Source organism: Mauremys reevesii, linkage group 1 (genome assembly GCF_016161935.1).
Source record: "Mauremys reevesii isolate NIE-2019 linkage group 1, ASM1616193v1, whole genome shotgun sequence".
In the NCBI taxonomy this organism is placed as follows: domain Eukaryota; kingdom Metazoa; phylum Chordata; order Testudines; family Geoemydidae; genus Mauremys; species Mauremys reevesii.
Window position 1 is genome coordinate 270,301,721 of NC_052623.1, and position 13,005 is coordinate 270,314,725.

The following is a 13,005-nucleotide window of genomic DNA, read 5'->3' on the forward strand; positions in this document are numbered from 1 at the left end:
GGAAGTAATTGTAAAAATATCTTCCTGCTTTTGAGCAGAGCATTAGTATATTTGCCATGCTGCATCACATCACATGCTGCCAGATGGGTCAATTGCTCTGCCATGCACTGGATGTTAACTTTGTAGAATTTTACTTTTAAGGGTGAGTGGGTGGGTATGTCTACACTCTGAAATAAGCCTTTCCTTTTTCCCAGCAGATGGGATTTGCTTCACGTATGCAGCAGCCGGGGGTTGGCCAACCTTCCAGCCAAAGTCAGTTTCTGCAACAGAACCAGTTCCCTGCTTCCTCCCCAGGAATGAATGCGACAAACATGCCTATGACCCAGCCTGGCAATCAGACGCCAGTGTCTCAAGTATGTTCTTCACTTAAGGGAGCAGTTTCACTGACAGGCTCTGTGAGCTGGCTTTACTGTTCTTTTTCAATTGGGTAGTTGGATTAATAGGGAATGTTCTTTAATGCTTATTTAAATATCAGTGACAACTAGTTAATTGTATTTACATTTTTCTTAGGAGTACTGGGAAACCTAAACACTGCAGCATATTGTGCATGTGAACAAAAATTTCAAATTGAACAATCCCGTTCTGCTCACTAAATGAAATGCAAAAAGCAGTATTGCTAGTCATACTTTTAAACTGATAGGTGTTAGTAACTCAGTTAAAAAGTGCCCACTTGAAGGTAATCCCTTCCCTCCTCGCACTTATTGTCTCAAGTCATTGTATATATCTACTTGTTTTCCCACAGGCACAAATGACCAGCTCTTCGTGTCCTGTGAACTCTCCTGTAATGGCTCCAGGTTCTCAAGGGAGCCATATTCACTGCCCACCTCTTCCACAGCCTACCTTGCACCGAAACTCTCCTTCTCCAGTACCTAGCCGTACCCCAACACCTCACCACACTCCCCCAGGTCTGGGATCCCAGCAGCAGCAGCCGCAGGCAACACCAGCAGCCACCACCACTGCCCCCACTGCCCCCACCCCTACGGCAATGCCACCTGGACCGCAGTCACAAACTATGCACCCCCCTCAGAGGCAGACTCCAACGCCTCCACAGGCACAGCTGCCTCCACAAGTCCAACCTCCAGTTCCAGTCACCCCTTCGGCAGAGCAACAGCAGCAACCCCTGTCACAACAGAGCACGACTGCATCTGTGCCCACCCCAACAGCACCACTGCAGCCTCAGCACCCCACAACACCTGTAAGAAAATATTTTTATTTCTATGCTTTCCCCAGGGATACTCAGATGTGAGACAGTTTCAGACAGGAGCTTTGTTTACTTGTTCTATGTCCAAGACAATGGTGAACAATCTGTTTAAGAGGCATCTGAACCAATATGGGTATGCATTACATATGAGAAGTACATTTTTGTGTCTGAAGACCCAGGACCAGTAAACTGGACACTGGAACACCTGACACTTCCATGTTGGAAGGATATTAGAGAATTTTAGTGCACATTTAGGAGCCTACTGCAAAATATAATAGATGTCTCTCATAATGCATTTATTTCCATGCATGTGTAGGGGTGGGACTGTACAGTAGGCATATGAAATGGTTAAAATGCCATGCTGTCCAAAGCAGATTTCAGTAGCATGTTTCCTCAGACCAGAGTTATGCAGCAGTCAGGTTTTTTTTTTCCAAGGGAGGGGAATAAGTGAGGTGCAGTTAAGTTTGAGGAAAAATGACAGCAAATGAAAAGCACATCTTAATGAAGTAAACTTTGCAGCATAATTGCTTGGCCCTTTTTAGTCACTGTGAGTTTCCCCGCAGCTTTCACAGCCGGCTGTAAGCATTGATGGGCAGGTATCAAACCCACCATCTACCAGCAGCACAGAAGTGAACTCGCAACAGACTATCCCGGAGCAGCAGCAGCAGCAGTCACTCTTGCAGGAAGTGAAAATGGATATTAAAATGGAAGAAGAGGGGTCAGAACAAACAGAGCTCCAGATAGAGGAGAAACTGGAGGTAAGAGGATAGCTAAATTTTTCTGGTATGAATTGATTGGACAAGGTCAGTACTTCGATGGGAGATTGAAGAGAAATAAGTGCTGTGATTCAGAAGAGGGTATTCTCTCTAGGGCTCTAGCTAAGCTAGCTGTAGATCCCAGCTGCTCCATAATTTTAGGCATTCTCTCCTAGGCCTGTTTTTGAGCTGGGGTAGATGACAGTGCTTAAAATGGTGGCAGCAGCCAGTAGGCTCTCAGCACGGAGGTCCTCAATTTTGCTAACCCGGTGAGAGTTGAGCATGTGCCTGCAACTGTTTTTCTGTAAAATGTTCCCTAGTGTAAACAGACACTATAGCAGGAGTGGCCAACCTGTGGCTCTGGAGCCACATGCGGCTCTTCAGAAGTTAATATGTGGCTTCTTGTATAGGCACTGACTCTGGGGCTGGAGCTACGGGGGCCAACTTTCCAATGTGCTGGGGGGTGCTCACCACTCAACCCCTGACCCTGCCACAGGCCCTACCCCCACTCTACCCCTTCCTTCCCCCTCCCCTGAGCCTGCAGTGCCCTTGCTCCTTCCCCTCCTCACCCCCCCTCCCCAAGCCTCCTGATTGGGAGGTGCTGATCGGCGGGGCTGCCGGTGGGTGGAAGGCGCTGGGAGCAGGGTTGAGGAGCTGATGGGGGGCTGCTGACGTTTTATGGTGGCTCTTTGGCAATGTACACTGGTAAATTCTGGCTGCTTCTCAGACTTAGGTTGGCTACTCCTGCACTGTAGGCTTTATTCCCTAGAATAGTGAATTGTGCTCCTGTGGGTTATCTTTGAGCTGAAAAACTAAGGTCCTGATCACTTTTCATTAAAGGAACTTGTGGCCTTATGGGAAAGTTGCTCACTTTTTGTCTTGCAGGGATAGAAACTATAGTTTCTAGCTAAAAGCCAAAAGTAGACTGGATCCTAGTGATCAGGGAGGTGGGATTCCCCACCAATTGCAGGGGATGGAGGAAGGGAGGGCGGGGGCCAGTCTTCCTGATTTAATGTTAAATAAATTACCCATAGAACTATTTGACTCTTGGCAGAGACCATATGGGGAGAAGTGAAGAAAAGGCTTAGGTGAGAGCCAGGATGAGTGAGCAGGTGTCATTTTTTCCATAGGAAGAAATGCTAGGCAGGCTGTAGCTAAGCCCAAAAGACACATTATCTTACTATATCCTCACAACAAGAGCAAGTGAGGGGCTTGTATTGAATTAAGTGAAGGGCATCTGATCTGCTTTTCAGATTAAAGTGGAACCAGTGGTGAAAGAATGTAAAACAGAACCAATGGAGCAAGAAGAGAAGAAACCAGAAGTGAAGTCAGAAATGAAGGAAGAGGAAGACCGACCCAATACTCCAGCTACTCAGTCTTCTCCAGCACCAGGACAGTCTAAGAGGAAAAGTAAGCAAGAAAACTGTTGTGGTCTTGGGATTCAAATCTCTGGGGGACTGGGATATCTAGGCACAATCTGAACTTTCTTCAGTGTTTCCAATTTGCATATATGAACTCTTCTCTTTGTAGCTCTTGGACATAAGTGTTAATATTTTAGTAATACAAAAGTGGTCCTAGTGAACTATGTTCTCAAATGTTATCTGACGCTGAATCAGGTATTAGACACTCTCTGTAAAATAAGGATCAGAGACCCTTTCTTGTTTAATAAACGTCTGTAGGAAATTATCTTAATAAAAAGGCTGTATTCTGAGTGTATAAATTGGCTCTTGGAAGAATTATAATGCAGGAAGACCTTGTTCTCCTTCAGGTGATTGTGAATATGTACATTCCACTGCAGGTGCATGCACCCCCCAGTGTACTCAAGATGGAGAATTTGCCAGCTGTATAACCAAGGCAGGGCATGTGCCACTGCTGTCTTCATGATAGGAGCTGAGGGCATGAAAAGGGAATGGCCACCACCTCCCTCTCAGTTCCTTCTTGGTGCCTGTGGTCAGAGTTGACACACTCATTGTTTAGCTTTGATTATCCAGCCTCTAGAAAGACTTCTTTTACTCATAATTATAGTTACAGTTTAGGCTTTACTATAGTTTTGTTAGTCTTTTCATTTGGGGATTAAATATGGAGAAAAATACCCAGGATTCAAATAAACAGGGCCATGATCACTGTTATGGACAGTCACAAAAGCTGCCTAATTTGCCGGGGGAGGGGCATGGGCATGGCATGGGGAAGGGACAAATGTCTTCTTGGTGCCTCTTTTCCATTGTGGAGGAAGAAACAGAGGGATTTCTGCATTAAAATCCATTTTATGGAAAAGACAATGCGTTCCTCTTCAGAGCCCGACCCTAATCACAAGAGGATGAACAGCTTGTCCATGAGGAGTGTCCCTCCTGCTGTCTCCGCTTTTGAGTCCAGATTTGTTGAGAAACACTGCTCTTTCTCGTCTCTCTCAGCCTCCTTAAGACATTTTAACCATCTTTGTCTTCTGAGGCTGGTAGGGAGTTGAAGCCTCACTCTTCACCTCACAGGAAAATCTCAGAGAAGATTTCCAGTGCCAAGTCAAGGTCTAGTTGCACACTGATTCTCACCAGCACCATCTGAGGCAGTACCATCAACTCTGGTTCCCTTGGGGCCATCAAGACCAGCATCTCTACTGTTATCTAGAGCATCCTCATCCTAGGCATTTGGGTCTTATAGATACCAGCCCAAAGAGTGTTCACAAAGTGCATAGTGGCAGTGGCTGCTTACCTCCAGCATCAGGGCTTTTAAATTTACCCGTACCTTGATGACTTGATAACTAAAGGGCTGGTCCCAGGATCAGGTGCGGTGGCATCTCAGTCTGTTTTTTTCCACCTGTCATGACCTGGGGCTGGTAATAAATGAGAGAGAGTCAACCTTAACCCCCCTACAGTGCATAGAATTCATTGGAGTGGTGCTCAACTCTACTCAGTCCAGACCCTTCCTTCCCAAGGCTCAGTTCCAGGCAATGGCAGACCTCATCTCGTGCATGCAAGCCCACCCTCTCACCACCGCTCACATGTGCCTGCAGTTGTTGGGACACATGGCGACCTGCACATACATGGTCTGGCACGCGTGGCTCCTCCTCAGGCCCCTGCAGGCGTGGCTGGCATCTGTCTGCATCCCCAACACACACAGCATGGTCAGGGTTCCAGACCATATACTGTCGTCACACACCCAGTGGCAGAATCCTGTATCAGGTTTGGAAGGAATTCCTTTCGCTGCTTAATCCCCATCGGTGATACTCGTCTCTGCATCGGACCTGGGGTGGGCAACCCACCTAGGCAATCTCTAAATGCCAGGTCATTGGTCCAGTCGTTATCACTCCCTACTTATCAACATCAGGGATCTGAGTGGTTTGCCTGGCCTGCCAAGCCTTCCTACCTCACATAGAAAGCAAGGTGGTTCAGATCCTAACGGACAGCACAGAAACTGTTCTATACCAATAAGCAGGGCAGAGCCAGATCGTCTGCCCTTTGCCAGGAAGCCCTCAGGCTTTGGGACTTCTGTCTGCAGCACGACATCTATCTCTTAGCTGCTCACCTCCCCAGGGCCAAAAACGCTTTGGCAGATCACCTCAGCAGGATCTTCTCACCTCGACACGGATGGTCCCTCCATCCGGAAGTGGTCAACTTCATCTTCCACAAGTGGGGAACTCCCCAGGTGGACCTGTTTGTGTCTAGACAGAACAGGAAATGTCATTTTTTCTTCTCAATTCGGGGGATCGACAGAGGCTACCTGTCGGACACTTTTTTGCTCCTGTGGTCAGGGGCTCTGTTTTACGCCTTCCTCCCATTACCGTTAATTCCAAGTCCTCATGAAGATCAAGCAGGAGAGGGTGAAGGTGATCCTCATAGTGGCGGCTTGGCCGGGCCAGCACTGGTTCAGCATGCGGCTGGATCTCTCGGTGGTTGTTCCTTTACCGCTCCCGCTGGACCTGCTGTCCCAAAACCATGGCAGTCTTCTGCATCTGAACCTGGCAGCGCTGCACCTGATGGCTTGGCTGCTGCATGGTTGAATGAGCAGGAGCAGCAGTTCTCAGCTGATGCCCAACAGGTTCTATTGGGTAGTAGAAAGCCCTCCACCGGAGCAACTTATCTGGCCAAATGGAAGTGGTTCACCTGCTGAACCTCGATAAGGGCGCTCAGCCTGAGTGAGACTCGCTGTAGTTAATCCTGGACTTCCTTCTGCATCTCAAGCTCCAAGGCCAGCCCCTTTCATCTAGCAAGGTCCACTTGGCCACTATTTTGGCCTTTTGTCCGTTGCTTGAGGGGAGGTCAGTTTTTCACCCATGACAGCCAGGTTCCTCAAGGGCCTTGAGTGCCTCTACCTGCATGTCAAGGACCCCGTTCCTCCTTGGAACCTGAATTTGGTGCTGTCGCAGCTCACAGGGACAGCAGCCTTCTCCCCTCCCCCCCCCCCTCCCCCCGAGCCTCTGGCTTCCTTCTCTCTTCTCCTGTCCTGGAAGGTCACATTCCTGGTTCCAGTAATATCTGCTCGCCAGGTCTCTCAGATTAGGACACTCACCTTGGAACCGTCCTATACGGTCTTTTACAAAGACATGGTCCTGCTGAGGCCACACCTGGCTTTTCTGCCCAAGGTGGTCTCTCAGTTTCATACGAGCCAGGACATTTTATCTGTCTTTTTTTTCCAAAGCCACATAAGTCAGAGGAGGAGTGTAGGCTGCATTCCCTAGATGTCAGGAGATCGTTTGCCTTCTACATTGAAAGGACCAAGCCATTCTGCAAGTTGGTGCAATTGTTGGTTGCAGTGGATGACAGGGTGAAAGGTTACACAGTGTCTGCTCAAATTTCTTTTTGGATCACCGCCTGCATTTGCTACTGCTATGATCAGGTGAAGGGGCCCCCTCCAACAATCGTAACCGCCCGCTTGACCAGGACGCAGGCCTCTTCAGCAGCTTTTCTGGCCCAAGTGCCTATCCAGGACATCTGTAGGGTGGTCACCTAGTCGTCTGTCCGTCCATACGTTCATGTCCCACTATGCACTTACCCAGCAGGCCCGGAACGATACTGGCTTCGGTAGGGCAGTACTACAAGCCGCTAAACTGTGAATTCCAAGCCCACCTCAGAGGATATTGCTTTTGAGTCACCTAGAATGGACTCAACATGAGCAAGCACTAGAGGAAGAAAAAAGTTACCTACCTTTTGTAACTGTTCTTAGGGGTGTGTTGCTCATGTTCATTCCATTACGCACCCTCCTACCCCTTTCTCAGAGTTGCTGGCAAGAAGGAACTAAGAAGGCGTAGGGTTGGCAGTGCATAATATACCTACGCATGAGCGCGGCGCTCAAGGGGGTGCCACAGCCGATCCTACAGATACCACTACGGCAAAAGTCTCTGACAACTGTGCAAGTGGGCACGCACATACCTAGAATGGAACATACATGAACAACACATCTTGAACAACAGTTACAAAACATAGGCATGGTAGTGTTTCCCCCGCCCCTCCCCCCCGATCAAGCCATCTGCGGTACACATTCCTTCCAGCCTCTCTCATTCTGAGGGTGGTCAGGAAACTAAAAAGAGACAAGGCAACCTTCTTGTAGCACTGGCCTGGCAGGGACAACATTGGTTCAGATCTTAATTAGCTCTCCACTTGGTCACCTATAACTTCATCACTGGCTGAGGATCTCCTGTCTCAAAACCAGGTCAGGTTTCTGCATCAAAACCTGTAGTCTCTCCACCTCACCACATCAATGATCTCTGGTTGCGTAATATTGAGAGATTATGCACCCTAGATGTCAAAGCCACCTTGGTGAGCAGCAGAAAAGGATTCCACCTGAGCCATGTATGCAGCAAAATGGAAAACGTTTTCGATCTGGGTGGAATCTCACCAGTTACCACCAAATTGCACAGAGATTATACATTTATTGGACTATCAACTGCTGTCAGTACACCTAACGTGCATCTCTATGGTGCACCCTCCCATGGTTAGCTTTTGTGTTTTCACATCCGGTGTTTTCTAGATTTCTAAGAGGTCTTGTTAATGTGTACCCGCCTGTGTCTGATCCGGTACCTTTATGTGATCTTAATCTAATACTGTCTTGCTTAATGGCACCCCTTTTGAGCCCCTGGCAACATCATTTCTTCTGCTGTTCTTAGAAAGAGAGGGTTTTTGGTTTTTATTGTAACAAATTCATGTGTTAGAGTTTCAGCTTCAGGCACTTCTGGCTGATGCTCTTTTCAGTTTTCCACAAAGATAGTTTCTCTTAGGTGCAGCCTAAATTTATGCCTTATGTAGTATCAGTATTCCATCTTAATCAGACAGTCTCCCAGTATTCTTCCCAAATAGAGCCCTGTGGAGATACAGATTTATATCTGGATATAAATTGATATCTGTGGACCTGAAGGGCTCTACTGGGAATCGCAGTGGTGAAAGGAGCAGCACTGTTGGGCCGCCACTCCCAGAAGCCAGTGCCCCATGCTTGCAGCTCCTCTGGCATGGCTCTACTGCCTGCAGCTGCACCAGGCTCGCTGGCTGCTGTCCCTGGTCGCACTAGTGTGTTCAGGCGGCTCACGCCCCCTGGACAGGAGACGCAGACCGCTGCATGGAAGTGACTCTTGTTTGGGAGTGTGCGTGCTGCTTGAATGCACTAACGTGACCAGGGACAGCTGCCACTGAGTCTGGTGCCCACCCCAATGGACAGGGCCAAGGGTGGTACAGCCACTCCAGAGGAGCTGCCGGTGCAGGGTGCTGGGCTCCTGGGAGTGGCAGCCTGATGTGCTGCTCCTTTCGCCACTGTGGTTCCCAGTAGAGCCCTGCAGCTCCACGAATACAGATTTTATATTCACGGATATAAATTTTTATCCGTGCCGGGCTCTATTCCCAAGCCCTCGTCTTCCAAAGTTTAAGAAAAGCTTCACTTCTAGTGTTTGCAGTGCTTTGTCATTTTACCTGGACTGTGCAGTTTTTCACATAATCTCGCAAACTGTTTATAGCCTGTGCTCAGCATCTCATTGGATTTAGGACTGCAGATTTTGCTATGATCTTAAAGTCTCTCTTCCACTGTGGGTAATAGCACACTCCACTAGAGCTCATTCCACTTCATCAACCTCTCTGACCAACATCCCTGTAGTGGACACCTGCAAAGCAGCAGTGTGGTTGTTGGTACATGCCTTCTCCAGACACTACGCTACGTTAAAATCAGCAAGTTGGGGCTTCAGTTTCTTTTCAAATAATCCGAAGTCCCTCCACCTGTAAGAAAACTGCTGGTGAGTCACGTGCAGTGGAAAGTGTATATGCATAATCATTGGAAGAAGGAAAAAATGGCTATTTAACTGTACAGTAACTGTTCTTTGAGATGTGTTGTGCACATACACGTATACATTCCCCGCTAATTCAGGTATTAGACGGCATTGCAAGAGAGCAGAGGGAGGAGGCAACTTATGCCCCTTTTATGCTCTACCTTGTGGTACAGCTGGTACAGGCCTCAGATTTGAGTGCATTGGGTGCACACACACTTGCAGTGGAATGTATATGTGCACAATACATCTTGAACAACAACAGTTAGTATACATATAAGTAAATGTTTTTTCTTTATTTAATATGTCATTTCACATTATGGGCTTCCAGACTAATTTCTGTCTTCCACAAAACCCAGCATTGCAGTGCGTGGTGTAAGCGCAATATGTTTGTGTCTTGTATATACAGTGTGTGTAGTGTTTTCAACAGCATTCAAATTTTACAGCAGATTTCTTGCTTCTGGCCATTACTCCAACTTTGCGTGTATTTATTTTTCAAAAGTTTTCAAACCGGAAGAGTTGCGGCAGGCACTTATGCCAACACTGGAGGCACTTTACCGGCAGGATCCTGAGTCCCTTCCTTTCAGACAGCCTGTGGATCCCCAACTACTAGGAATTCCTGTAAGTTTATCAAGCTGTTTCCCTGTTTTTTTAACTCATAGCTTCAACTCCAGGACTTGTCTGCCCGAGGAGACCAAATGGCATGCTGTAGTCCTGTCTCCATTTTTAGATAGATGGATTGGAAGAGTTTGGATTTGGGATTGGCTTGTACCACATGTATGGCATAGAAAAACTTGTTTTTAAGGCTTGTTTTTCTGTCTTCTGTTAAAGAGAAAATAGAAGAATGGGAAGACATCAAATTATTCATATTGATGGAATCCTACATATACTGGCTTTTGCAGGACATTTGCATATTGTCCTGTTTCTGCAGTGTCACAAAGTCCTGGGAAACCAGGGAAGCCATTCTCACCCTAAGGGCTGGTCTACACTAAGGGGAAAAATCGATATAAGATACGCAACTTCAACTACGTGAATAACGTAGCTGAAGTCGAAGTATCTTATATCGATAACTTACCCGTCCTCACGGCGCGGGATCGATGTCCGGGGCTCTCCATGTCGACGCCGCCACCGCCGTTCGCGGCGGTGGAGTTCCGGAATCGATAGAAGCGCGTTCGGGGATCGATATATCGCGTCTAGATGAGACGCGATATATCGATCCCTGAAAAATCGATCGCTATCCGCCGATACGGCGGGTAGTGTAGACGTAGCCTGTGTGTGTGACAACAGTTTAGTTTCTCAACTGTTCAGGAAGTTTATCAACGCTAAAATTTTTGGAAAATTCATTTAAACAGTAACTTATATCATGCACTGCTAAATACTATAGAAGCAAGAAAAGCAAAATCCAGGTCAAGGTGGTTGGATCTAGCCAGTGCTCTTTGTAGCACATGATATTAAAACACTTTGATTTAATTATTAACCAATTAGGGATGCTTTTACTATTAATCAATTAAGTTATCAGTTAGCACTAAGTTATTTAACTTATTGGATGTGAGAATTGTATACAATGCTAAATATTTCCCCTGTCACACTGTGTTCAAATATGAACAATACTATAGTAAATGAAACTATTAATTCACACTACTGTGACTTTTGGGTAATGTTGATTGCTAATTTGGCTCCTGAACCAGAGGTCTGAGTATCACTGCCATAGACTAATTTCATTTCCTTGGTGCACACAAATATACCATGTATCAAAGGTTCTTCTTCGAGTGATTGCTCCTATGCATTCCAGTTAGGTGTGCGCGCCGTGCGTGCACGGCATCTCGGAACTTTTTTACCCTAGCAACACCGGCGGGCCGGCTGGCGCCCCTGGAGTGGCGCCGCTATGGCGCTAAATATAAACCCCAGCCGGCCCGTCGGCTCCTCAGTTCCTTCTTACCGCCCGTGACAGCCAGTTGGAACTGTGGAGTGCTCTTCGTTCTCCATGATCCCTAGCGTTCACATCTCTCTTGTGTATATAGTTAGTTTTGTAGTTAGTTTTACAGTTTTCATAGTTAGTTAGTGTATATAGATAAGGTGAAAGGGGGGGGTCTTCCCCTTTTACCTCACCCGGTGCGGGCTCATGCCCACGGCACCGGGCTTTAAGCCCTGCGCGGCATGCCAGAAGCCTATGCCCATCGGGGACCCGCACGACGCCTGTCTCCGTTGCCTGGGCGAAGGGCACAGAACCGACAAGTGCTCGATCTGCTCGACCTTTAAACCGCGGACCCGAAAAGAGCGGGATATCCGCCTTAAGCAGATCCTCATGGAAGCGTCGCTTCAACCACCGGCACCGTCCGCGCCGGCACCGCGAACTGCCTCGGTGCAGAGCGCACCAGCGGCACCGAGCCGCTCCACCTCCGCGGCTCCACCAGTGCAGAGGGCGGCTGGGAAGTCGCGGCACCGCTCTCTTTCGCCGCAGAAGAAGCAGAGACTGGCGAAGGCGCTAGCTCAAGTCCGCTCGGAGGACTCTGCAAGAGCGGTTGCTCAGCCGGCGGCACCCGTGGTGCCCGTGCACAAGCCGTGCACCGGACCCTTGACTCCGGCGCCGCAAGGCCCGTCGAGTCCGGCGCCGCCACGCTCCCCGGTACCGTCCGCGGTTGAGCCCCGGCTACCATCAACGCCGGAGACTTTCGCCTCTGCAAGGGACCTGATCCACCTCATAGAGGCACCAGGCCTCCGGCCCCCGGCACCGCCGGTGCGGGCCGTCGTTTTGGCAGGGAAGCCGGCTAGAATGACCTGACCGCCATCCCTGGATGGGCAGCATGGACGACGCTCTCGGTCCCGATCCCGTTCCCGGTCGCGGGGCAGGTCTCCATCTAGGCGCTCGCGATCCCGGCGCCGCTCGCCTGTGCGGTACCGGTCGCCATCAAATCGTCGGTCGCAGTCCCGGTACCGATCGTCATCGCGGTACCGGTCGTACTCCCGACGCCGCACGTGATCCCGGTCGCCGTCGCGTCCGCACCATCGCAGATCGCCGTCCCGGCACCGCGACTCACGCGGACGTTCGTGGCACCGTTGATCTCAATCCCGGTTGAGCTCCCGGCACCGGTCGAGCTCCCGGCACCGTGGCGGACGTCGCTCCCGGTCGCCTTCCCGGTACTGACCGGAGCAACTTCGCGCTTCTCTGCCGCCAGGGGACGGATTGCCCCATTCGGCAGCACACTCGGCAAGCGCTTCGGCACCGCCATGGCCTTCTCGACCCGCGTCGGTCGCTTCCGGCGCAGACGCTTACGGACTCCTGCCGCCCACCCCACGGGACCATCCTCAAGGGGCACAACCGTGGGGCTTTTGGGTTCCATGGGCTCAGTACGAAGCCCAGGGGGTGCCTTTTCCACCAAGGCCCCCCGCGTCAGAGCGCAGAGTCCCAGAGGCGACAGTATCCAGACCGGCCCCTTCGCCACCGGCGGCGGATGCGGTACCATCGGAGTCCCAAGGCCACGCGCAGCCCGCACCCTCCGACGGGCAGGTGGCGGACCCCTCGCCTGACGAGGCGGTGGCCGGTGCAGCGACTAAGGAGCCTCCCCCCATTGATGTACGGGCTCACCAAGACCTTCGTCGTGTGGCGAGGGCGATGGCCTTGCCCATAGAGGAGGTGCGCGAGGATGAGGACCCGATCACCAACGTGGTCGAGACTGACATGCCGGTGCGAGTTGCACTTCCGTTTGTACGGACGGTGCAGAAAAATGCCACCACGATCTGGCAGACGCCAGCGTCCGTGCCCCCCACAGCCCGCGGGGTTGAGCGGAAGTACTCTGTCCCTCCCACGGGCT

General features: G+C 49.9%; 1 protein-coding gene across 2 annotated transcripts in view; it reads left to right on the forward strand.

Moving 5' to 3' along the window:
- Positions 1-13,005, forward strand: part of LOC120372915 (histone acetyltransferase p300-like) — a 123,187-nt gene that overhangs the window by 76,389 nt on the left and 33,793 nt on the right. Inside the window, exons 13-17 of one of the 2 annotated variants that reach the window (XM_039490472.1) lie at positions 198-353; positions 743-1,195; positions 1,765-1,959; positions 3,210-3,366; positions 9,696-9,814. In XM_039490472.1, coding sequence (XP_039346406.1) covers positions 198-353; positions 743-1,195; positions 1,765-1,959; positions 3,210-3,366; positions 9,696-9,814 — 1,080 coding nt within the window. Of the gene's footprint in view, positions 1-194; positions 354-742; positions 1,196-1,764; positions 1,960-3,209; positions 3,367-9,695; positions 9,815-13,005 lie in introns of both variants that reach the window. The other variant, XM_039490465.1, reaches the window with a different exon arrangement.